Source organism: Lepidothrix coronata, unplaced genomic scaffold (assembly GCF_001604755.1).
Source record: "Lepidothrix coronata isolate B3197 unplaced genomic scaffold, Lepidothrix_coronata-1.0 Scaffold5, whole genome shotgun sequence".
NCBI lineage: Eukaryota > Metazoa > Chordata > Aves > Passeriformes > Pipridae > Lepidothrix > Lepidothrix coronata.
Genome location: NW_016690185.1, coordinates 1,665,163 through 1,692,235, shown reverse-complemented (window position 1 = coordinate 1,692,235; position 27,073 = coordinate 1,665,163). Strand labels below are relative to the sequence as shown.

Genomic DNA, 27,073 nt, shown 5'->3' with positions numbered 1-27,073 from the left:
ACTTCATTTAAACTTAATATCATCTGATTCTCTTTGGTAGACATCTGGTTTAAATATCTTTTAAAATAAACTACCCAAAGTTGTATTACTTCTGAATGTGCATAATCTGATTTCCTAAAGAGGCTTGCCTCTTTTTCAGATTGGAGCTCATCTGAGTAGTTCCACTGATTTGATCCTTCGCAGCCTATTCCTTTAGGAGGCTTGGGATTCACAGCATAATGAGGAGATATAAAGACTCTGATTTGGCATTTTGCACTGCCTGTATCTACAAAATAGCTTGTTAAAACTATAAACTGGGCCTCAGTATATATTTAACCATTATATAAATAATAAGTTACAATTTTAAATATGGTTTGGGGGCCCTTTCAGAGGACAAAAGCAGTTTTGATTGGTACTGAGTTGGTATTTTCTCTTCAGTCAGTGGTAATTCAACTTCAGTCTATGGATGTTCGAAATGCAGCTCCTATAATTCGACTACAAAGTGAACAAGAAGAAGAAACACTGGGGGGAAAGAAAAACGTAGGTGGGCTTTTCTGAACTGTGATTGACTGTAATAACTAGATTTTTTTCGGTATAAGCTTATATTGTAACATCTTTGCTTCACAGGAGCTAGTTTGTTTTACCGTGCAATAAGGGCATTTTTTAAAACTTGATTTTTCAGAAATGAGACTTTAACATAAATCTGGGACTGAAATCCACTTTAAAAGTATGAAAATAAAAAGTCTGTCATTACAAAAAAACAGTTGAGATGATTATAATAAAATTTTGAACAAAATTATTGTTTTAGCAATTAAGAATTAATTCCTTCCAAGAAAATAAAGAAACTTTAGCCAAAGGAAAATAATCTCAGCAACTGACACTTAGCTCAGTCTTTACTCTTTTCCTGAATGCAAAACAATGAGCTAATAGAAGTCCGGCAACATTCTGCCTAACTGAAATCACATTCATTCTATTTCCTGTAATTAATTAGAAAAATGGCAAGTTAGTGCTGAATTTTGCTGAATCATAACAATTATACTTTGTGTCCCTTCCAAATAAAACTGAAAACCAGAAGTCTCTGTATGAATGTCTTCACCTGTATTTAGTTGCATTCATCTTTCCTGCTTCTTAACTAAACTTTGAATCTATGAACCATACTGTAACTGGGAGACTCCACCACACATTTTCAGAGAAACATCCCTCCCTTCCTTTTCTGTTTTCTCCATTGCTGACAAATTCACAAGTGAAAGACAGGTCATCTCTATTTATTATTTAGTTGGTTTGTGTGTTTGTTTTAGTTTGTGTGTAAGCTTTTAGTAACCACAGTATTTGGGGCAAGGAGTTCTTCATCTTAGCTGGACATTCTATACAGAATTGCTTCCCTTCATGTTGCATCTGCAGCCTTTTAGCTCTGTGTCCTCCAGCTGTGGATTTGCAGAAGTCAGTCCATACTTTTGTTCTCTACATTTGTCCTCTAATAACTCACGATTTCAGGCTTCTGTCCTGCTTTTATGTAGCCGTACTGAAGAGTTTCAGTCTACATAATCTTATCCATTGAAGTATGTATTCCAGGATCTATTCCTGAGTAGTCACAGTCAATGAAAATTCATAAATCCTAATTTTCTGTGTAAAACTGCTATTTTACTGCCTGACTTTGTAGATTCTGAAGGTTTTTCTGCAGTTCTTCACAACCAGCGCTTGTCTGTACTATTCTGAATAATTTAGAGTCACTATAACTTTAGGATTCACTCACTATTCACCTTCTATAAAAGGTCTATTAAACTTACTTTATCACATGATATTTCTGCATATCTAAAATACGTATTTTGACCTTGCTATTCCCCGCCACAGACTTTGGTCCTTTTTTTTATCCCCTTTGGAAGAATTCTTGGCCATTTTCTGCCGTCTTCAATATGTGCCTCATTATAATTTTAAACTTCTGAAAATAATAAGTAAAGGCTACACAAACTATTTTAAGTACTATTTTTGTTAAATAAACCTGAAAAAATGAAGAATTATATATTCTGAAATATATAATTTAAAAAAAAATATTCTAAAAAGCATGATGTGGTTTTCTTTTTAGGTTTGCATATTTTCCATCAAAATGTTTCAAAAAAATGTGAGAAAAAGGCATATGTAGCTTCAGACAAAAATTACATATGCTGTTATTGCTGTTTTAATAAACAGGATGAACTTTTCCGTGTTCTGTCATCTTACAATCTAATAGCACCCAGATACCGATGGCGTAGAAGCAGATGGGGACAAGCATGTCCTGTGGCTCTAAAGGAAGGTGACATTGTAATGGGAAACCCAGATTTTGCTGTCAGGTTAGCAGAATTTGATACTCAGTTTTCATTTCTATTTAATGAGATAACTGTCCATATCTGTTAGCTTCTCTTCTATTTGAAGTTTTCTAGGTAAAATGTACGTACTGTCATCCCCAGAGGCATTGAAAACATTTATGTTGAATCCACGGCCTTATCTTTTACCACCAATGCCACTTCCTCCTTGCAAAGTATTAGTATTTGGTCCTCCATTCTCTGGAAGAACAACTATTTGTAACCTACTTGCACACAAATATAGAGGAAAGGTAGGTTTATAAATGTCTTATGTAGCAAGGGTATCAGCTGAGGCTTGGGAATCAGTTAAGGACATTCCTATTCCTGTTGTGTTATTAACATACACATTACAAATATATGGATTACAGAGGAAATATCATATTTCAGAGAAATTCATTTATATGAAAGTAGCTGCATTTCAAAAATACTTTTAGTATTAGAATAATTAGTAATTAGCATTAGAATATTATTAATAACTTTTGTATCTAGGATAATTAAATATAAATGCAAATTAAAAATAACCCTGCACTGGAATTATATGTAAATTTTTATTGATCAGATGTTATATTTATTTTCTGTGATATTTGTATTTTTTCAAATAATTTCACTAGGTCCTTGATATGGCCAAACTCATTCAACCCCATATAGAAGAATCAAGAGAAAAAAACACTGAGCAAGTGCAAAGGGATGCAGTAGAAAAGGCTATAACAGCAGTGAAAAATAGGTTGGAATTAGAAGAACAGTCAGGAGAAACAGGTGAACAAAGTGTTCTATGGTCTTTGAAGCTATCTTATTTGATTTAGGTTATTTAACTGAAGCAGTTGCTGTCACTTTACTTAAAAAGTTACAGTTGTTATGGTTCGTGTGCATTAAATATGAACTAAAAGAACACGCAGTGAGGGGGATAGCTTAGTAGTATTCAGTATATATATACATATAAATCCTCTGAATTTGAGGACCGTTAGTATTAAGAAAGAGTTTTCTGAGCTCTGAGCTAAAAGAAGAAATTGGTTCTGACTGATACTTTTTGAAAACTTTCCATTTGAATGACTTCCAGTTAAGTTAAATCTCTACAAAATTGAAATTCTCTTCAAGAAAGAAGCTTGTCAGCTAGGCTGATGTGAATCCACAATCTACAGATTTTACACTCTGGAGCAACTTCCAAGTATGCTGTCTCAGATGGCACATTCACAAGTCACTCCAGCTCCAGTCACATTTAGACTCCTTAAGCTGCCCAGGTTTTTGCAGCTTGAATTCAGAAAATATTTTGAAAAGGTGAAATTGTTAAATTGTTAAATATCTTTAAAACAAAATTTGTGGGTTTTTTTCCCAGGAAATTTAATGGGGACTTTTCAAAATAGTTTTTTTTTAAATGAAAATTCTCCACTGAATTAGAATTGCCTTTCCAGTTAGCTCTCGTTATGGTTCAAATGGACAACCAGGCCATTTTGCCTTATTCAAATAAGCAAGGAATCACTATGTTTGACTTTCTTATGCGTTGATACATATCTAACAAGGATTCAGTATATTCCTCTGGTGCTGCAAAACAGAGGCTGACAGTGATGAAAAACCTTTGGCCTTGCAATAAGAATAATGGTGAGCTATCAGACCAAAATTAAAATCATTAACAGTGTCATGTTCCAGATTCTTGGCTATGTAGAGACTTTTCAGGACAGGTATGTGAAATGATATTAGGATTAAAGAGAATTTAATCCTAATTAATAACCTGGGAGAGCTCAGGCAATTTTATTGCAAAACAGAACTACAAGCAGATGATGTGTTTTCACTTAAATATCTTTTTATAGCATAAGATTGTTTCAGAATTTTTTAATAGATAAGAATAGGTGCTAATTCACACACAAAAACTAAAGGAAGAGAGGATCTGGATTCAGAAGTAGGAGTATTTGCCACCTGAATATGAGAAACTTAAAAGTATGCTAAGTTTTAACTTGTTGAAATGCTTAAACAAATGAAATACGTTTGTAAACCTATCATGGTTTACAAATAATAGTAGTTTTTGCATACAGAGCAGACTTTTATTTCATCTCAAACAAGATAGGTTGTTAGGTAAATCCAATTAATGAACATTAATGAAATATAGAGAGAGGGAGCTAAAATCAAAGTTAAATGTGGATTGTGAGGTAGTTTTTGCAAGTTTCTTTGCTTTTTAAAGAAAAACATTTGTTCTTTCAGTGATATTCTTCCTTTAATTTATGACATCCTGTATCAGAAAAAATATACCAAAGGGAGCACTAAAGAAAGATGCAGAACTGCAGAAGTAGAATATAATATCTTTAGCTATGATAACTGTAAAGTCTGCTCCGTTTGGGGTTTGGGCTGCATTGAGGTTTTTTGCAGAATGGAAATTAGTAAGTTATTGTCCCTTACCCAGGGACTTTGTAACTTGGCAAAAATAACCTGATAAATTCGTGTTAATTTGTGCATGTAGAAAGTAACAACATAATCATGGAAACATCTTGACATAATCACAGAAAGTAAATATGAGCTTTTTTCCAAATTATACTGTTAGTAGATAATGCAGTTGGCTAAAACAGTTCTTCATCAAATTTTATCAAATTAGTATGTTAACTGTAAAAAGAGTGTTCCTTAAATTTTTTTTTAAGTAATTACAGTTGTTGTGCCAGCCATTAATAACAAAATATGGGTCCAATATGAACGTTTTGTACATCTTAGGTAATGCAGGCTTCTTGATTGTTGAAAATACACTGCCTTGGTCTGTGATTTGTATTGATTTTAAAATTAATCTGGTCAATCTTTTGATTCAGAAATCAAAGAGAAATCAAATCCAGGGAAATTCTCAGGTGCTACAAGTGCCCGACTGTGATTGTCCTACTACATAAATGTCATTCTATTCATATTGAAGAAACATTTCACTTAGTGGTAAAAAATACTGAACAGCTAAAATGGTTGAGTTTTTTATCATGAGAGAGAAAACCAAGATCCTAGAACTTATCTTTATGAAACATTTCCTAGAACTGCATTCAGAAGAACTGGTGTTTGATCCTTTCTCATCACAATTGTGTAGTATTGCTTAAAATGACTACTGGGCTGTAGTTATGATTTAACCTTTTATTTGATTCCCATTAATTTGGGAAGTGCTTTAAAAAAATCTGTATTGTTAGGAATATCAGAGATAACTGCTGACCACCCAGAAGTTCAAGCGATGGTAGAAGAAGCTATGAAAAGTGCATCAGTCTCTGAAGCTACACTGTCACCTCAAATATATGCTGAAGTATTGGAGGGAGCTATTGCAGAGGTAAGTACTATATAGCAAAGCATTTTTTTGCCAAGAGCAACTTTTAACAGTTTATACATTATTGATATATGTTCCTAATTTTTCTGTTTGAAAGATCAGTTTAGTTTATAACACAATGCCTGGAAGCCTTCATACGATTGAGGAGAAACTGAGCAGGATCATGAAAGACAAATCTATTGAGGACTAGTTTATATATGTGTGTATACACACACAAACTATTTCTCTCTTGCAAATTACTTGGGCTACAAATTGTTAAAGCCTGGGAGAATTATCCAAGGGATCACTGTATGGTTGCCCTATTCTTACATTCTTAGTCACTATTAAACAGCTCAACACCAGATACAAGGGTTTAAAAATAATTGTTTATGAAGGTTTATCCAAGAATCTTGAATTGTTTTAAATTTGTTCAATTGTTTGTAACTACTGAAATTGGAATCTAAGTTCTTTATAGCAAGCTTAAAAATCACTATCACAGTTATGTCTTTTTGTTTAAAATGCTTTTAATTTTCATTCAGAAAATGCCTTATTTTTTATTGACCTGAAATGACAAAAAGGAAAAATCATAACATTTAGAAAATCATTTTGTGTTGTGCAGTCTTTTTTGTACAGCTGACAGACTTAGTCTTTTTATATCACTGAACCTGACGTTCTGTTACAGCTAATGAAGAAGAACAAAGACAGGTTTCCTGGCGCTCCGGAAAAAGGAGGATGGGTAGTGGATAACTACCCTCTGTCAGTAGATCACTGGTCAGTTTTATCAGAAAAGCAACTCCTACCTGACACTGTTATCTGTCTGAAGCATACAGAAAAAGATGGTTAGTAAATACATACTAGTGCAATTTAATATTTTCTTTTTTTTTTTCCATGTTGATATCTGTATATAAAGCACAAGAGAAAAGCTACTAGTTATGTTCCATTTATAAAGCGTCAGGGATCTAGAGAAGAAATAATTCGGTGAATCAACAAGAGTACCCCAAATTCTTACAATTTGGATTAAGGGAATTACACAGAATTGAAAACCAGAACGCTTTGCAAAAGCAGTAAAGAAAATTCCTCCTATTTGTAATCAATTTTCAGTTTTCTCCTATTTGCAATCATTAGTAAATACCAGGGGACTCTGTACTTTCAGATTTTTGCATTCTGTGTCTGGCTGGCCACCAGCTTGCGATGTGGCTCTCTGTCAAATTCCCCTGTGCATTAGTTTCCCTATTTGAAAAATCATGTATGAAATTTCTGTGCTTGAGAGAAAAGGAGGAGAGAAACACCTGCATGTAGATGTATCCTGTTCTCCCTCCTGAGATCAAAAAAAAAGAATAACTTCTTACCCAGATTGATACAATAGCTTAGTATCCATGAATTCAGAGGAAGGGATTTTTACTTCATTGTTTCAAGCAGGAAGGAAGGTTGGTATCAGGCATGAATAACTGAACAGATTCATATACTGTTAGAAGTTTTGCCTGCCAGATCAGGTCTTAATGGATTATGGCTGCCTAATTCATACTACAACACAAGTTTAATTGACCTTTGGGAATGTTTGGTCATTGCCTGTCCAACCCAGTCCATTATCAAAAGGTCTTTCAGTGGCAGAAACTTCCATTCAAGAAACGCGTGATGGATCTATTCATATGTAGTTCAAGAAAGCTCGGGAACTGCCCAACATTGGAATCAATGCAGAGAGCTTTTCAAAACCTTGTTCCTGGATATAAAAATCAACCTGAGCACATGAAGGTTATACTGTTTACTCAGAACAGATTTCTTATTAAAAAAAAAAGGTTTTCAGAAGCATGTCATCTGATCAGCTAATCATTCTCACAACTCAGGTACCATACCTAAAACTACTTAGTCATGTAGCTTTGTGAGGTTTCGTAACACCTTAAACATCTTAACTAAAAGTCTTTCAATGTGGTTGAGCTCATATACAGACTAAATACAGAGGAAATATTTCTATGAGAAAGTTCTAGATCCAGTGTTTGTCAGAAAATTGTATTTGCTATATCCATCATTCAAGACCTCATCTCAGATACTTTCAGAGTGAACTTAAGGGCAAATTACATTTTGATGCCTCATCTCTGCTTCCCAGACATTCCAAGCTGCAGAAGAATACCAAGACTAAATTATCTAAAGGTGGCTTTATGAACTATATTCTTTTAAATTCCTTTCAGTTATCCTCTGTTTTTCAAAAATACATTTCATTGAAAGTATTGGTTTAAAATATAAACCCTTCACACAGAAATGTCATCGCTTCAAATCAACACCAATGTTTCTAACAGTTAAGTGACATCTTTCTCACAGATAAAATTTAGATAAAAACACATTTTATGTTAGTTGATTATGTAAGATATGGGAGGAACAAGTATGAGTAAAGTGAGATAAAAGAGATGATGTCTGCTGTAGCCTTTGGCTAAAAGTGTAGCTTTTTGCTTATGGATACACTTACTTGAATTTAGCTATTTTGTTTCATTTTGTTCAGTTTATTCTTTATTTTTATTTGGGCAATTGTGTTAGCTCTTTGTTTGATTCTCACTAATTTCTGTCATTTAAATAACCACGTAGTTGTGGATTTTACATATTCACAGTATTTGCGTCATTACTTTGTAAGCTATTCCCTGAACTACTCTAAACTGTCTAAAGTGCACTGATGAAAATGAATTTTAGCCACACAGCCATATATCATAAATCTATTTGCCAAGGTAACTAAGTCAGTAGAGTTCCTAGTAGGAACAGCATATTCTTCATTTCTGTCAACCAGCTGTAGTAGTAGAGGTATGTATGTTATTTATATTTTATTTGAATATTTTTTATTTATTTCTTCATAGTTTTCTTCATACACATGCAAACAAAATAAATGTTGGAGTAACGTGTGAGATACATAACGCGTGATAAATAAAGCCTTTCAGTTCTGTCTCCCCTTACAGCCTTCATCATAACCTTCCAGTATCCCAGACTCAGTTTACTAGATGCTTGAAATTGAAAACAAAGCTCTAAAACCATAGAAATCAACAGTATAACAACATTTCAGCAGTATATATGCCTTTTGTTGACTTTAAAAAGAAGTAAGATAGTTGTCTATAATTTATTAAATAATATTCCTAACTCAATAACTTTTGTTTTATTCAGATGCCTAAAACTCATTACTGTTACTTAATTGTACTGCAGAAGTCTGTGTACTGTGTAGACCCTACTTAGCAAATAGGAAAGAAAATAATTTTGTTACTATTTAGCTTTTATTTTACCTATATATAACAAGGCCTAAGTCATAAAGGTACTATAAGATAGACTGAATATGATAACATGCTTTTAATTTTTAATGATGTAACATTTCACCTAGTCTCTGAAAGAAATACTCTAGCCTTGTAGGGTTCTTTAAATTACATAGAAGCTTTTTAAAAAGTCCACATTGTAATTTTTTACAGTTTCTAATAAAACACACAGCTCTTCTCCAAAATGAACGAGTTCTATAGTATTGCCTATAAAGGCTCTATCATCAGTGTTTGAAACAACAAAGCGCATCTTAGTTTTGAATATCTAACTAATTTTAATCTGAGTACATCAAAATAACATTTATTAATGATAGAAGTAATAACGTGATGTACACACTTATGCTCTTAACATGTGCTAAGTCCTTGTTCAGAGTAAATCATGTTTTCCTTTGCCTACATTTTATTTCAATAATCAAACTGACTCACCGAAACACTTCAGTCACGCTGCTCTTCACCTGACATCTGTTTTATTTCTCATGTAGTGCCATCAGCACATTGCTGCAGCTTTTCTCCCATGTGACATGTCTTTACACCAATATAAATGAATGATATGTTCACAGTTTTGGTTGTTTGGTTTGGAGTTTTTTAATATGTAACAGTTATGATATAAAAATGATTAATCAGAAAAATAGTCCAGAGTCCAAATCATACACTTTTGGTCTCTCATATATGAGATCATCTGGGAATGGCTCAAAGCTGCACCAGGAGAGGTTTAGACTGGACTTTAGGAAGCCTTTCTTTAACAAGAAGGTGGTCAAACACCTGTGTCAAACACTGTGACAGGCTTCTTACAGAGATGGTTGATGCCCCAAGCCTGTCAGCATTTCAGGAGCATTTAGACAATTCCATTAATAACATGATTTAACTTTTGGTCAGCCCTGAATTGCTCAGGCAGTTGATGAGAAGTAGGTGATCATTGTAGGTCCCTTCCACCTGAAATAGTTCTATTCTATATAAATAGATTCACATTTTAATAATCATGATACTTGTAACCTCAGTGGGACCTGGGATTGCCTGAGGACTGAACATATTCAAATTTATAATATTCTTTGTGTTTAAAAGGAAAAAGTGGTTCCAGTAATGTCTTAATGAGAGTGAAAGTATATGGAGAAGGAGACTTCATGTAAATGTAACAAATGTATTTAAATGAGTTAAGAAGCTAAGTTCAATGCTGAAGTGTCTATTGAGGGTACACAAATCAATTTATGAGGTAACTCTTGCTTGTAATGTCTAGCTGAAAATTAAAGCCTCACATCTTTTTTTCATGTTCCTTGACACAATTTTTCTGAGCCTAAATTATTTTCAGGAATTTGTTACTGTAGTTAAGCATTTTTTCAGAAGCTTCACATGGATATGTATTTATTTATACTAGGAGACAGTTATATCACTTCATGAGAATCTATTTCAGGCATTGTAAAAGAGTCACCAGCTTCAAGTAGATCTGTGGGTTCATTCCAATCTTCCTGAAGTCAAATTTGCTGTATTCCTTTCCTGCCACATTTCTGCCAGAGATTACTCCCTTTCTGTAAGAAACTCCACTGGAGCACACATGCCTACGCCTCAGTAGCTCAGGGTGGTGTGTTAGTACAACCCCATCTTCACTGATGTCTCTTCTGCTGCTCTTGTTATTTGGGCAGAAGTTCTTGCCAAAAATAAATGGGTAGCTGGGGCTGATAATTCCAGCCATCATCTCTTACGCTTGTCTTTCACAGCTGTTAACATCAATTAGTTATAAGCTCTTTAATAATGGTTCCAATCCCCCCTTTCCTATATTACAGATGGTGGAGGGTTGAATTAATATGCATCTCTTTGGCTTTTATTTTATGTTCTTGCTTTTTTATTCATATTATCATGTTAAAATCAGTAAGATATTTGAAACAACAAGAGAAAAAAAATAATTAAACCTGTCATTTTAGGACATTTCCTCTTTAGTCTTTGAAGAGAAATGCTTTTTGGAATCAATTGTAATTATAAAATTTATGCTTTTCAGAATCAATTGTAATTATAACATTTACCAGGCAGATGATGTGTACTTAGTCCTACAGCCTCTAAATATATTTCCTTTGTTTTCCTTGGATGGCTTTCAACCTCATTTGTGTTTTTTTTTTTTTCCCCTCAAACTGGAGGCTTTTCAATGAGAGAGTTTGGACAAGGACAGTTAATTAAACTGCAGACAAGACATAGCAAATTGCTTGTTCTCTAAACTTCAAAGCAAGCTCTAGCGATATTAACTTCACAGTTTGTTCAGTGAAAACTGCATGATCTTCAAAGCCAATTTCTGCCCTCCTTCAAAAGCCAGATGTGATAATTACATTTTAATACCTGTAATCACAGCATTCTAGGCAGAAAAAAATCAAAATTTGAAACAGAAAAGTTAAGAACAACTTTCTCAATTAAATCCCAAATACCTTCAGTTCTTAAATTCTTTTAGTCTCTCATTCAGAGGAATAAAGGCTAAGGGATATTGATGTAGTACAACTGTGCAATTCTTTGCAGAAAAAAAAGAACAAAAGCCTATAATTAGAGCTATCGGTCTCTCTGAAAGCTCTTGTCACTTTCTAAACATAATAAGAAAAAGGACATTGTAATTTACTTTGCTTAATGTCTGTCTGTCTGTCCTCCTTGACTCTATCCAACACCAGTCTTGTAAATGCAATAGAACCAAAAGCTAACGAAAAGATATCCGAAATCCTATAGCAGCTTTCTCTCAAAAAACCCTTTGAAGGCAACTCACCTTTGAGTCTGCTTTAGTTTTTAAAAATATACATTTTAGCTTTTATCTACTAGGATTTTTAGAATATTTTAAAGTGCAAAACAGAAATAAATCCAGTACAAACCATTTTATTTTAATAGCAAGTTGTTAAATATACACATTTCTATGCATTAGAAAGAACCAACTTAATCTCTAAACCAAACTTTTCGTTCCAAATACCATAAATTGGTACGCAGAATGTAAGTTTGTCTATTAAGTACATTGCACTGTAATATGCTTAAAATTATTTGGCAGTATATGTTTATAAGTAAGTAATGAAAAATCTGCATAAACAAACTATGTGGTCTGTTTCAAAAAGACAACTGAAAATATGTTCATAATGAAATACATATCAGTTCCAAGAAATGAAAGTGTAACTGTTATCCTACATTTTGCCTTTCTCTTTATTTTGATAGTTAAGCTCTAATGAAGAAGACATGCTAGCTTCGGTTTCGGTATCTGTGTCTCAGCTTTGGTGGGGTTTGAGAGGGGAGGAAAGAAGGATTTTTTTTTCATCTTTTTTTGTTGCTGAATATGGACTGAGGGCAGAAAATGTCATATCTAATACAGTCAGAACACTGGGGAAAAAAGACATTAAAGCCTCTCCTTCCCCAGCAATTCACTTAGAGAATGTGGGGGCAGAAAGCCTTTGAGGATTGTTTATCTCTATGGTAACTATGCTCAGTAAGAGCAAAGACACAGAGAAAAAGAGTATGAGAGATTGCCATATAGGCATTACCTATGAAAGCCCAAGATTTAAGGCTGGGAAGGATTGTTTCCTATCACTTCTATGACAAGGAAATGAAGTTAAGAACAGCACTGTTAGATGGACCACCAACTTCTCGGAAAGAAACTTGTTTATATTTTTATATCATTTATTTTAAAACCATTACTGTCTTTTCAAGGGTTTTTCTTGACTATGTTTTTAATTTCTTTAAAAATATCTTCTCACCATAAATAATCTCTCCAAGCAGAATTATAATTTACACCTAATGACAAAGGTATAGTTGCCTTACAGAAAAATATTTTCTTTTTTTTCGGTACCTGAGACCCAGTTGGAAACAAACTAAATGCCAGGGAGGCAACATTTTTGTCATAATAAGGTTCAAATACCTGAATCAAAACTAAATAAGGTTTGGATTGTCTGATTTTTGGGTTATCCCTTTTCCCTAGGAATGTAAACCTTTTCTCTTTTGTTACTTCTCCCCTCTTTTGAGGGGAAAGTTTCTCCAATTCACTTAGGCCTGAGTAATCTATTTAAAAACTCTGTAAGTATGTAATAATTGCTGCTGGATATGTTTCCTCAAGCAAAAACCCTCCCAGATAGAGGTAATCTCATGGAATTATGTGCCTACAGCAGCAACACAAAGCTGGATCACATGCTGATCCATCATTTGCTAAATATTGTATCAGGAGAGGTATGCTTCTGAGATAAAGTTTCTAACGGGAAACATTCTATTGAGTGGATTTGTTACCATGCTCAACATTGTGTCTCAGATGATGCCAAATATTCATTTAAATCCATTATTCTGTCTATATATTTCCAAAGTTTCATGACCTACTCAGAACTGAGAGGTTTTTAGAAGGGCTGAACTATAGGAGATGATCTGTTGAAACCTAGATCCAGACAGCCCTCATCCCTGTCTTCCATGTGTTATTGCTGTGAATAGGGCTGTGGTTCACAAGGCAGCACATGTGATTTCTACAGTGTGACTGTGCCAGGGATAACAGGTGCAACAAGCAGTTAGCATAACCTAGTTATTAATGTATCCTTTGCTTATTTTCTTAAAATCTGTGTTCCTAGTGGAGTCATCATTACATATTGCATTAGAGCTGCCCAAATTTAAGCAGGTTTTACCTGGCTACATCTCTGTCTCACTTGGAATACATCACTGCAGAATGCAACATAATTAATGGTACCATTTACACAACATTTTTTTTTAAAGCACATAAAAAGGTATTTTCACTTTACTCTTTAAAATCACAGCAAGAGAAAAATGTCACTGAAGAGTATAGTAATGATATATATAGAATGAAAGTGTAGTTTAGTAAGATGCAAATGTTCATAAACATTTTCAAGAAAAAATACTTTCTAATTCAAGGTCAGACTATTTGAAATTTACAAGCTGTTTCTGCTTAATTACATGCCCTTTTGCACTTTTAGTTTATGTTTAGACTAATAATCATTCAAACAGGAGGAAAGTTAGCCACTGAGGCATCAGTCTGATAGCTGTGTTGTTCAAGCTTTAAAAAAAGGGGGAAAGGCATTAAGTATTCTTTGTTATTAAAGATTGCAAAAATACATAACAAACCGTTTATTTGTTAATAAAGTTTTGCAGTTCACCTTGGGGGCAACATGTCAGACACTGAGAGGGCAAACTGCTCCCAAAGGAACAGAGCTGGCAGTGCAGTATATTAGCATGGCCATCTGGACACTGCACTAGTCAGGAGCAGGGTAGCTCTGGCCCTTGGCTCTAGCAGCTCCCTGGGGATAGCAACAAGCTGAGGCCAGGCTGGGATGTCAGCCTGTGGGTTGGCCCAGCTTTTCAGAGCCCGTGGCTGGGCAGGGCTGTCAGGAGCTGCAGATTGGCCCAGCAGCAGCATTGCTGGGGTAGCAGCTGATGGCCCCGAGGGCTGACATGGAGTCCTGGGCAGGTTAGGGGAGCCCCAGGGGCCACATGGAGACAGCCAGGCCCAGGAGTGCCCTCAGGTCCATGAGCCAGCATATGAATTGCTATAGAGCACCTGACTTATTTCAAATCTTAGTTTATCATATATATAGTACAGGTAATTTGAGAGAATAAAAGTTTCAGCCTCAAAAGTAGAAGAATAAAACTATTAAAAGCACTGAAGTATTTAGAAATTTAGTATTGGAGGGCTATACATTGAGATCGAGACCCATAAGAAGATGTAGACTTTGCAGTACCCAAAACTGCCATACTAACTTCTAAGTGCCTGACTTCAAATATGGACTAAAGAGCTGTAGAAATGGGCACAAGTAGCAAACTAGCAAGGGGCCAACCTTAGTGAGCCATTAAGGGATGTCAAAAGGAGGCATGTATTTGAAATGCTACATCTTTTTAAATTTGGCCAATTACAAAAGAATGGAAATCCTTACCTTTACCTCTTTGTCAATTAAAGCCCTGAAGGCAGGGCACTGGCTTGCTTTCTTCTAGAGACAGTAGTGGCACTGCCCTTTGATACAATACCTTCATGAATAGCTTAGCCATCCAAGTCAGAAAAATGTTACATATCTTCCTTGTCCTGCAGGCGCTCACACATCCCAGCTATTCCAGGTGATGCTTTAGTTGGTAGCATTTCAGACAAAAATTAGGCATCATATCTACTTTGACCATTATATTTAGTCTTGTTTCCTGCCAAATCTTTTTGGTACCTAATCACTGAAATCCAGCTACATTGTACTTAGCATTTTTTTATCTGCCTCTGTTATGGAAAACTAAATGTGTCATTTGTGCATTTCTTCAACAATCCCTAAGGAGGAAATACTACTTTCTTAATGAAGAAAATTGTAACAGGGCAATCTAACTCTTCATAAGAGAGAAAAATTGTTTGGATTTTTCAGGTTAGGACAAACTCAAAATGAATATTACAGTGCTGCAATTTGACATAGTGAGTGTTGGCCTGCTTAATGCCAGGGAGTAACCATAAAACATTGAGTTTTTAATACTTTGGAGGTTTGTATTGATGAGAAAGTAGTCAAAGCTTTTAACATACAAGGCATTGTGTAAGGCTTTCATTTGTAATAATACCTCTCCTTTGTATGTGTAGGAAGTTATATAAGGAAAAATAGTAGTAATGATCCTTTGATTTTTAAAAAATCATAAAAGTTCATTGGAATAGACTGCATATGTTGTTATTTGTGTCAAAATCTGTTCCTGCTCTTTCAAACTTAAGACAAAAACACCAAGAGAATGGGAACATTATAGCAAAGTAGAAAATCACTCCATCTGCTGCTCAAGGTTTTTCTTGCACCTTCATTTCTGGAAAGGGACAAACACAAAACACACTATGTCCCAGCAAACTTATAGTAATATCAGACTATTGAAGTCATTGTTCTCAACTGCTTTTCTGTCTGTTAGCTGAAGGCATTAATGTCAGACTTATTAAACAGAACACAAAAGAAAAAATGGTAAGAAAAAGAAGAAAATCAGAGTTGAAAATTATATGAGTGCAGGAAGTGGGAATAGCAGCAACATCACCACACTGTTGCCTACCACTATAATCCAGTGGAAGACCACTCCACTAGTCTTCCTTGTGGAGGTGGTCAGGATACAGGGGGTAGGCCTCTGACCCTGCCAACATCTCTGGTGTAGATGGACCTTCATCCACATTATCTGTTGACTGGCCCACATCTGTCTCTGGCTGTGGGACATACCAGAGCCTATCACTTGTAGCACTCTTTCTCAGAGTCTCTGATGCAACCTTTCTACCTCCTCTCATAGCTCTGCCACCAGGCTGAGCACATAATCCACCTGTTTGCACCTCACATAGCTGTTCTCATGTTACCAGTGCTAGTGCTCTGTCTGGGTTGCCACATCTGTGCTGGTGAGTGCAGAGGACATAGCTTTTTACCCAGTAGACATTGTAGCTAAGCTCTGAGAGGATGATGACCACTAGCTGAACTCACTTCTTGAGCTGATGGGGGGACTGTGCCCCCCCTGCATGCCCTGCCACACAAACTGCTGCACAAACAGCTGTGCCATGCCCCAGCTGATGCACCATGCTCTGTTTGCAGCGCTCCTGGTTGCTCGGTTCCCTAGGCTGCTTTTTGTGGGTGTGTCTTGCCTCATTTGTTAGTTATGGATAGAGGCATCATAGAATATCTTCAGTTGGAAGGGACCTACAAGGATCATTGAGTCCAACTCCTGTCCCTGCACAGAACAGTCCCACAGTTGTAATTGGTTTAAGAAATCTTGCACTGCATGGTTTAGTGTTTTAGCTCACTGCTTTGCCTTTATCAATTTAGGATTTCAGTCTTCAATACCTTCTTTCATATCCTTGATATTTACACTGGCCTTCTCTTTTAGTCCTTTCTTTTTTCCTTTTTCCTCTAAATCTTCTATTTCCTCTGCAATATTTTGCTATGTTGATCTTATATATCTGTGTGCTGTCGTTTGCATAAATGAAGGTTTAATTCATTAATATCTGTATATTGAGATGCCATAGAGAAATAACACCTAGCAGTATTATATTTTTAGTCCTGTAAAGAGAACATGCTCCACTTGAAAAAGAACAAATACCTCACACACAACCTGAACACTTCACAACAGCTTCAGTAACGGAACCTGAACCAGGTCAGAACATGAGGTTGCTTCTTTGCAGTGTATGCTAGTTTTCCTACTCTTTATTCTTCCTATGCTTGCATGAGGCATGACTATATGGATAGCTTGTCAAAAGCTGTTATCATGAAATCATAATTTTTAAATTAATGTATTCTATATTATATTTCTTTGGAGAATGAGTAATTATATTTATTTGAGAGACAATTTAAATAACCATATGGAAATATAGTTAAGCAATTTGACCTCGTTTATTTTCCTGGAGATGGCTCAGTATATACAACATCAACATAGTTAAATTGGGAGTTTACAAAGTGTCTTTGTAAAATACTAATATAATAATTCATAATTACGGGAGAGAAGAAGCTTTAAAAAGATGTGCCACCATATTTGAGCAAAATAAAAGTAATCCTAAAGCATAATGATAATTTTTAAATGTAAAACATTTTAGAGGAGCATTGCCTATTATATGATTTGATTTTCAGAAATCATGCTACCCAAGTTTGCAGAGGATGCTTTTCCAGATACACAAGAAATGGATACAATTAAAAAGAAGATTGAACTTTTCATGCATGATTGGCAAACAGTGGAATCAGAAATCAAGAAGTCATCTCTAGTTCAGGTTGTTGTTCTAGAGATCACTGAGCAAACTCCAGAAAGTCTGCTCAATCAAACAGTGCTGGTTATGGAAAGTAAGTAATACTGTTTATGTGATTGGCACTTAAACTGTCAAGGGGGATTTTGGAGAGCTTATGTGATGAATAAATTGGGGGTTAGGTTATACTCAGTTTGATATTACTAACGTGAAATGGCTCATGGTGTGTTCTGAGGGTCAGCTGAAAAGCACAAGAGCAGCCTTTAAGACATAAGAAGAGTGAGGAATATGTGTATTTGAAATATATATAGAGAGATAGGCTATGCAAATATGTACATAATAGCTCCCTAAACATTCTGACAGCACATTTCCCCAGTTACTTGCTCTATGCTGTTCATGTCAGGATACTGGTTTGAGAAATGGAGAGATACTGAAGGTTCACTAATGTACAATATTCACTGGGTTAATGTATACTAATCTAACCTACCCACCTGCACAGACTGTATTTCAAGACTGAATTTTACACTGAATTCTTTTTTTTTTGCAAAGTACATTCCTTTACTCATGTGCTCAAATCTCTTAGAATTTTGAGCACTGGATAAATAATATTAATATTACACTTTTCCTATCATTACTACAATGGAAGTGTTTCATTAACCATAACATCTATTGTGCTGGCTTTATAATCAATTAAAATTTAAGTGATGATTTTCCCCACCAAATAACCACCAAAAAAACAAAACAAAAAACTTGTTGAAAACAGTAATGTCCCTTTCTGCATGTGCTTGTATACTTTTCTAATACAAGTTCCCACTGAAAATACAAATTTACTTCAACCAAAAACAACCAGTAGAATTTCCATTTTTGGAGGAGGCAATTTACTAATTCCTACATCTGGGGAGAACATTTTGTTCTATGAGTAGAAGAAATGCAATATACAGTTGGCTTTATTTTCTTTCACATATGCACTTACTTTTATGAACAGAGAATCTGTTCTGGCACAAACAAATGAAAAATGTTGAAACAGGAAAAAAACCTAACCTTTTCAGAACCTTTTAAGTATCACGGTTGGGAATTATCTGCTGAAGACTTAGCAGAGGAAGCAGAAGATCTGGCTGCTGAACAGGAAAATGAGGTAGATGAAGACGAAGTTGAAGAAGAGGAAGAGGAGAATGAAGAAGTAAGCATGCCAGCTTTGTTTGTTTATGCTTTTATTGTAACTCGTTTATTTTCAGTTTGAACATAACCCCAGAGAAGTTATATTTTGCACCTGATTTTGTATCGTAGAATTATAGAATCATAGAATCAGCTGGGTTGGAAGGGACCTCCGAGATCATCAAGTCCAACCCTTGATCCACTACCGCTGCGGTTGCTAGACCATGGCACTAAGTGTCACATCCAGTCTCTTTTTAAAAATCTCCAGGGACGGAGAATCCACTACTTCCCTGGGCAGCCCATTCCAATGTCTGATCACCCTCTCTGTAAAGAAATTCTTTCTAATATCTAACCTAAACCTCCCCTGGCACAACTTGAGATCATGCTCTCTGTATGATCCAGTTTAAGCCTTCTTACAGAATAAATACTAGCATATGCTTCAAGAACACTTTCATGATATTTCTATGTTTTGGCTGATAGTAGTTTTACTGCAGCAAGAAGCTTAAATATCCCCCATGCTAATAGAGAGAATGAATGTACCTAGTTTTGCCAGATGGCAAAGAGGAGCTTTATTAAAGAAAGAAATATGAACTTTTATTTCTGTCAACTAACAATGATCTGTGAGCCATCATGTTAACATCAGAAGATGCAGAGTCCTAATGTGCAATCCCCTGTTTCATCTCAGCTATTGATAATTTTCAAACACCCACTTTAATGTCATTAGAGGTCTAGCTTTGCCTTTCTTTTATTTTCATCCTATATTGGAAGATTCCCATCCTCAAATTTAACAGTACAGGATATCCATATACTGTAGTAAAGCAGTATTGAATAGATTTTTTAGAAATTAATTTTATTGGATAAATAATCTCACTTCATAACACCAGCTCTCATTGTCTTTTCTGAAGAGGTCTACATTTAGAAGCAAGAGAAAATCAGTTTCAAGAACACGGTAGGAAAAGGTTTTATTATAGATACTTCTACCCTAGTTTTGGTCTTCCACAGCTAACTACGATATTATAATTTCAGATTTAAAATGGTAACTCTGTTCTCAATAATTCTCTTGGACAGTTTGTTTTCTGACTCAGAATCTAAAAAGTGTGTATTTTCATAGATTTATTTTTGGCTTACAAACTACTTTGAGAATACAGTACTCATTCAGGCCTCAGTTACTGTGTTTGGCATTACTTTATCTGATCTACTCGGTATACTTAATCTCCATAAATACTCAATTCTAAGAGTTTTTGAAAATTTTCATATTTTCAGGATGAAGAAACAATTAAGCAAAACAAAAGGCACATGGGAGATACAAAACACTTTTGTCCAGTCAGTCTGAAAGAGCACTTTGTCCTCCACCCTGGACTCCAGGAACATGCAGCTAAATATAAAGAAAATATTTATTACTTTTCAACTTCTGAGTACAGAGATAAATTTTTGAAGAACCCTGAAGAATATGTGGCTCACAATGAACCGATACAAGTGAGAATCTTAATAATTATTTAAAGTAGATAATAGCAGATTAAAATCACTATTTTTCATTCCCATTTAGAATTGTTTATTATTGCTGATTTTTTTTTCTAGGTAACAATATATTAAGCAAGTCCTTAAAGGAAATAAAACATATGGTTTCCCTAGTGACTTTTTAGTATACATTTAAATTAACACATTGAATTAATTATGCAAATATAGCAGAAAAGAGGAAGATTATAAAGACTTACAATAATCTTAAAATTGATTAACAGATCACACATACTGGGGGGCTTTTTATTATCTTTTCTTTTTTTTTTTGTAAGTAGAAGAACGGTAAAAGAAGGGAAGATTTACCAGAATTCTCTAATGAAGTTTCTGACATCTACCGTTGTAGTGTATTTGTTCAGTGTTTCCAGAAAGCAGGTAGTCTGGTTGGAACAGCAGTAGAAAGTCTGGAAAAATTAAAATGTATAATTATGGACTGGTTTTGGAATTTTTATTATGATACTTTAGAAGTTAAAAACAGTAGGAGATGCATTGTACACTCCAAAATGTTACAGAATATTCAATTTTTTTTCTATAGGCTCCTCCTTTACGGGTGTGTTTACTTGGGACTCATGGAGCAGGTAAAACTACTTGTGCACGACAGATAGCAGACAAATTGGGCATTTTTCATATTCAGTTTGAAGAATATCTACAGGAATTGATCTTACCCAAAACTAGAAGGAAAGTTGGGCCCCAGTTTGATGAAGAAGATGACAATAAAATACCAGTTCTATCAGAGGAACTAGAAGACTTCTCTCAGATGATTACTAAAACTGAGACAGAAAAAAGCAAACAGGTAACAATAATATTTTTTATGTCCATACACAAAATAACCATTTTCAGGCCAGAATAGGAATTTCCTATAAAATTATAAACCCCATCTCTTAGACGGTGTAATTTTCCTGAAGAACAAACATTTATATAAATGTTTATCAGAGGAGAATGATAGCTTTTACTAGGCAGTGATATATCCTGGGGAAAAAACCCTTAAGCTTTTCATGCAAATGAATTCTTCTTTAGACAGCAATGGATACATGTGATCAAGTTCCAACACATGTACACAGCATATAAATCTTTCCAGAAATGGGTAGTATAAAGAAACTGAAAACTACTTCCTAGACAACAGAAATAAGTATTTATCCAACTCTCAAAGCTTCAGGAAGAAACAAGTTTCTGCATCACATTTTAAGAGCCTTTCTTTTTGGTATGTGCTCCTGATACCTGCCATGTTCCGTCACATTACTAGCTAGTCATCAAAGATCTTCAAACATTTCCTGCTATAGGATTTAAGGAAGCATGGAGGAGAGGAAGCAGGCTACAGAAACAACATTCAGGCACAGTAGTAGGAAGATGAGCACTCCATGGAAGTGTAAACTGAAGGGTAACAAGAAAAATTTCTGCAGAACAACAGTAGTAAAAGGAAGATCTAGAAAATATAAGTCTGCCACCTGGGCAGGTGACCTTTCAATACTGAAAAGGCTGAGATGCCCAATGCCTTTTTTACTGTGGCCTTCTAGGTCTCTTCACGATTAGACATGCACGTGAAGTGCATGTCTAATAGGAAAGCATGGGTAAGAAGTGGTACTACTCACAACAGAATAGGATCAAATTTGGGATCATTTATGTAAACTGCACATATACAAGTCCATGGAGTGCATTCACAGGTGCTGAGGAAGCTGCCAAAGGTGCATCCAAGGCCACTCTGTATTGTCTTGAAAAGCAGAGCGGGTCTCTGTTAACTGGGAGGTAGTTCTGATGAAATAATGCAAGAGCAGGTAATATTAGAAGGAAATGCTTCAACACGGAGTACAGATCAAAATCACAGATGTCAGAACAAAAAATCAGGTTTTCATCAGTTGAAATGTGGCAAATCACGTTACAACTTGGTCATCATAGCCAAAATATGGCAGGTGTTCCTGGCACTAATGGTTATGGCTGACTCTCACTCAGCTTTATTTTTTTGGCGTCAATACGTCTGACACCAAGGCACTATTGTTAGTATTTTTTACTTTATATCTGCAGGTAAACAATTTGCTACATTTTTTTTCTCATATTTCTTGTAAAGCACTTTATCTGATGGCATGACCTAAGCACGGGATAAGGTTTCAGTTCGGTTTAGAAATACATTCATTGGTCCATGCACAAAACTCCAGAGGATAATTTCCAAGATTGTGGACTCCTCAAGCATTTCTCTGAGTATGAGTACCACTGGACCATCTGACTATCCTGTTTTTTCACCGAGCCACCACCTCTCCAAAATTTCATTTAATTCCATTTATATAATTAATTCTCTTTCACTTTGGCACAAGACACTAGAAGTGTATCTATCAAAGCCTAAGGTAAAAGTCAGCTATAACATTCAAAGCAAGACCACTAAAGGCAAAGAAAACATGCCATGCAGTCTGGGAAGTTTATCAAAAAGATACTATCCTGGTTGTTTTAATATATATCAGCCAAAGCCTTCACAACATTGACAGGTCTGGGGGCCAACCTTGTCCTTCAAATCCCTGCTAAGTGGGGTGTTCTCTTCTGTACCTGGAATATACGTCTTGTGTTTCTTTTCTTTTATCAGATACAAATGCCATTCTAACAGCTCATTGGCAGTGATGATGTCAGTGATACATTTTTATATGTGTTTTACTGTTTTCTCCCACTTCACACATTTCTTTCAAGATATCTCCGTATTACAGATCTGGCTACCACTTTTGTCTTAGGTATCTTCTGTCATACAAACATCTTTTAGTATATATGCTGTCTCAGGCACTAGAGAAACTATCATTCACACACACACTACATAAAACCTGTGACTTCCAACATATTCTCAAGTTTTTTTGGCTACATTATCAAAATAGATGTCAGCATCTTACTCAGACATGGCCTATCAGCAAGCAGCTCCCTACCATCATTTTGGAGGTTCCTGAATCACTTTGGATCAGTATTTTCTTCTGTGAATATTACCATGAAAAAAGTAACACAGCAGGTCAGAAAGAGTGATATTTTCTGACTTTAATATTGCATTTTATTCAGTCTTCTTGTAAAAATGTGTGTTTTAATATCATGACTTATGTAAACTCATCCAGAGGCACCAATCTGTACCCTCTTTTCATTCTTTTTTACAACAGTCTGTGTCAGGAAGCCATTCTATGGGAATTGCATACTCAGCCAAATCAATCTTACAGTGTTACATATTCTGGAAAAAAAAACACAACAGTTTTTCACCAGAATTTAATAGTTAGATTTGGTATTTGAATGCTCTGCACTTGATTAGTCATTAATATTACTACTATTCTGTAGAACAATGCTATCTGTCTGGTGTCTTCCTGTGCCTGTACAAATAACCTTATATATCCTTCTTTAACATGTTTTTTTTGGATTGCATTAAAAGAGTTGCTTTTAAAAGGTGAAAAAACATTCTGATGTAGTGCAGATAGTCTTCCAGCATGAAAACATGTATAACTAAGTGGAAAACTTCTTGTAGGCAACTAGGAGAGACTATGCTCATTTCAGTTTCTGTTCCTCTGAATTGAGCATAAGTATAATTAAATACTTAACTGTTGTGCTTGCTTTTAGGTTTTATGAAAACTCATGCAGCAGCAATTGCCCTAATTCTACAGCCTTACCTAAAATGTATAATGTAGTATGGTGAAATGTGGCAAATTGAGTTTGTTTCTCCCGGTTTAAGTCAAATGAAGACAGTACCTTACTTAGCCAAAAACCAATAAATGAGTCAAGGAGATATTTCTTTCTTTCTGGTTTTTGTTTGTTTGTTTGTTTGTTCTCTTGGGGTATGTTTTTCATTTTCCAGTTGATTTTCTTTATATAAAGGAAGAGGTGTTAACTGATGAGGAAGAGGCAATCAAAGCAAATCTAATGGATAGTAAGGAACTGCCTCCAGAAGTCCTTGATAACATTGCTTTTGACTGGTGGAAGAAAGAGCCATTCCGGTAACTGTAATTAGATTCTCTCTTTCTTTAATTAATCTTGGGAAGTGTATCATCCATTTGGTCCACAATTGTAAATAACTATGCCAGAGATTATTTCAATGCTCTTGTACTTTTTATGAGTTATGGTCTACCTCTCAGTCTTGGTTTTGTTGTACTATTTTGAATGATATTTTGACAGTAATATCATGTCTCATATGTTGTACACAGTTCTGGACAAAAGTACTTAGCACACTTGAATTGGATTAAATCTCCTAAATAGCTGGGTAGTTTTCATGGGCTTACAGGATAGATACGTAAACAAACCTTTTATATTTTTATGTAATTTTTATCCTGTCAGACTACAGGTAGGGGACATTCTCCAAATGGTGTAAAAACAAGGACACTAGTTTTAGGAAAAAAAGAATGCACAAAGACTAAAAATTACCCAGCATTACACATGATGTTGTGATGTTATATTGTATTATATCACATTACAATACATAACATTAGACTATACTGTACTATACTACACTATGTTACACACTCCTTTCACACAGCATCTAGGGCTGCCTATTCTTCCCTCCACTCTTTGTAGCTTCTTTGGTTTTTTGCAATTTTACAATGTATCCTATTAAGGTCTAAAGTAATAAAAATAAATATTCACTTCTTATCAACACACATTCAGCCTTACATAACTACTGATCTAATCTGAAATTATGAGAGGTCCAACAAGCCATAGAGCTTTCCAGGCATCTGTCTGGTTTTTAATATCTGCAGGAAGACAGATCTAAGTCACACTGAGTAGCAAATTTCTCATCCTATACTAGAGGAGAAACTGTCAGGCATTTCTGAAACATAAATTTTCAGGCACAAGCTTTCTTTGGCATATTTATATATATATTTGGCAAATAATATTTGGGTAACAATAATTTTTTTTTGAGAGCAGTACCTAAGAAATATTGGTTTTAGAGTTACACAAGCAAGTCTGAAGACACAATTTATTTTGGTTTTTTTACGTTCTTTTAAAATAGTTAAGCTTTGCACATTAAAACTTTGGAAGAAATTAATTTTTAAGTATGTAATTAAAATACATACTGAAATATCAGTTTTACATTGTAAAAAGATAGTAGCTGAAAGTATTTTTTTAATTTTACTCTTAACATATGCATTTAATATGGGAGGCTTTGGGGTTTTTTTCCAAATAATTACATGTTCATTGTCATCATCATCATCATCATGGCTGGGCTTCGTGAACGAAGATTTGGGAAGGGCTCTACCCACATTTGCTACGAGCACACTGGGGGCTAAAGAGGCCAATGCAGGATAGTTCACTGATAGTTAATTGTGTTGCACTTTAAACTACACTGTGTAATGATAAATATCTCATTTTCCAATTAGGTCCACAGGCTTTATACTGGATGGTTTCCCTCGTACTGCAGATGAAGCCAAATATTTGTCAGAACGAGGACTCTGTCCTGATGTTGCAGTTTATATTCAAGTAGAAGACAGTGACATTCTTGAACGTCTTTTTCCTCCACGTCTGAAAAAATGGAAAGACAAACAGCTTAAAAAAAAGGAATATAAAAAGAAGCTGAAGGACCTGAAAACAAAAATGAGGGTAAGTTTTCAGTCCTACATATTTTTTTTTGTTGTTTCCACAGCATAGTTCTAAATACATATTCTAAAACTCCCAAAGCTGTGAAGAGCACACAGAGTAATAGATATGGGAGCCAGGAGACACAGTCCAACACATTCATAGCATTCCCAGACTTACCATAGGAACGAAAAATAATTTAGAGCTCCTTTCCTCTTCTGTGCAACTAATTTATGAAGGAGTTTAGCCACCTTGCACCCAAGAGAAGTAGCTGTGCTGACAAACAAATGGCAGTCTGACAGAATGCCAGACATCTGGAAAGTGCTGGACAAAAGGCAACTAGATGGAGGGAGTGAATATGGCCATAAAAAATCAAATACACAGCTCATGCACTGTAATGTTGTTGCATCCCAGATTCCCTGAGCATGTGCTGTTGAGTTGATCAGCATCTCCCATAGGCTGACTTCACAGGTACTGTGTGGTGTGTGCGTGTGTGTCTGTGTTTCCATCTATGATACTCTGCACAGAAATGTAATAGCTCTAAGCCACATTCTAGTGCTGTTGTGGCTGCACAGTCTCCTGTTCAAACAACGCCATGTCTACTGTCGATAAAGTTACAAATTATTTGAAGTAACCTGAAGCCTCTATGCAGACATTTACAATTGGTACATGTAATATATTCAAGATTATTAACTTTCGATAAAAGTGAGATAAAGTACTTCACATGTACTATCAGAAAAAGTCTGAATATAAGTTACTAAAGAGCAGCTGAAACATAGGAAGTTAGGACAATGGAATTTGGGACAAGACTCATACAATACCATTAACATCACTAAACTGTCAAAGGGAACAGCACACATTTAATACTGTCTTCAGTCACTCCTTTGCCAAATGACAGAAAACACCTATAAGTTCAGGAACTCTGTAGTTAACCAATAAAAATATTACTATATTTTCAGTGTGATAAGAACACAGTATTTTTTCCCCCCTCTAATGTCAATCTCAAAAGTTGCCAAATTAGTTTTACTAAAATTAAATTACATGTTTGCTTAGTAGAGAGGTATATCTGGTCTGCAAAATTTCAAACTGTAGGTCGTATTTTTTAACATTAGAATCAACTGGAAATAGAATTTCAAGGTGGAAAGAACAACGTTAAATACAGGCCATGTTACCAATTCTAGAGATCTTCTATTAGCAAATATCAGTCTTCTTACATCTTTTTTTCACTAACAGAATGAGAAGATTGCTAAAAGAAGGGAAGAACTTTTAGCAGAACGAAAACAAAAGAAACAGGAGGTAAGAAAACAAGCTAATAAGGAAGATTTTAGATAGAAGTGTTTGCATTCATACCTTAGAAATTTTTAGTCAAAGACTTCAGGCCAATGTA

At 35.1% G+C, this 27,073-nt stretch overlaps 1 protein-coding gene across 3 annotated transcripts in view; it reads left to right on the top strand.

Annotated features, from left to right (window-relative positions):
- The window catches only part of AK9 (adenylate kinase 9), a 59,567-nt gene that overhangs the window by 16,978 nt on the left and 15,516 nt on the right, over positions 1–27,073 (top strand). For 2 of the 3 annotated variants that reach the window (XM_017829370.1, XM_017829380.1), the window contains exons 10-22: positions 418–519; positions 2,167–2,306; positions 2,389–2,569; positions 2,930–3,074; positions 5,462–5,595; positions 6,254–6,410; positions 17,393–17,599; positions 18,552–18,682; positions 19,921–20,133; positions 20,708–20,965; positions 23,995–24,113; positions 25,491–25,710; positions 26,920–26,982. In XM_017829370.1, coding sequence (XP_017684859.1) covers positions 418–519; positions 2,167–2,306; positions 2,389–2,569; positions 2,930–3,074; positions 5,462–5,595; positions 6,254–6,410; positions 17,393–17,599; positions 18,552–18,682; positions 19,921–20,133; positions 20,708–20,965; positions 23,995–24,113; positions 25,491–25,710; positions 26,920–26,982 — 2,070 coding nt within the window. The remainder of the gene's footprint in view (positions 1–417; positions 520–2,166; positions 2,307–2,388; positions 2,570–2,929; positions 3,075–5,461; positions 5,596–6,253; positions 6,411–17,392; positions 17,600–18,551; positions 18,683–19,920; positions 20,134–20,707; positions 20,966–23,994; positions 24,114–25,490; positions 25,711–26,919; positions 26,983–27,073) is intronic. The other variant, XM_017829389.1, reaches the window with a different exon arrangement.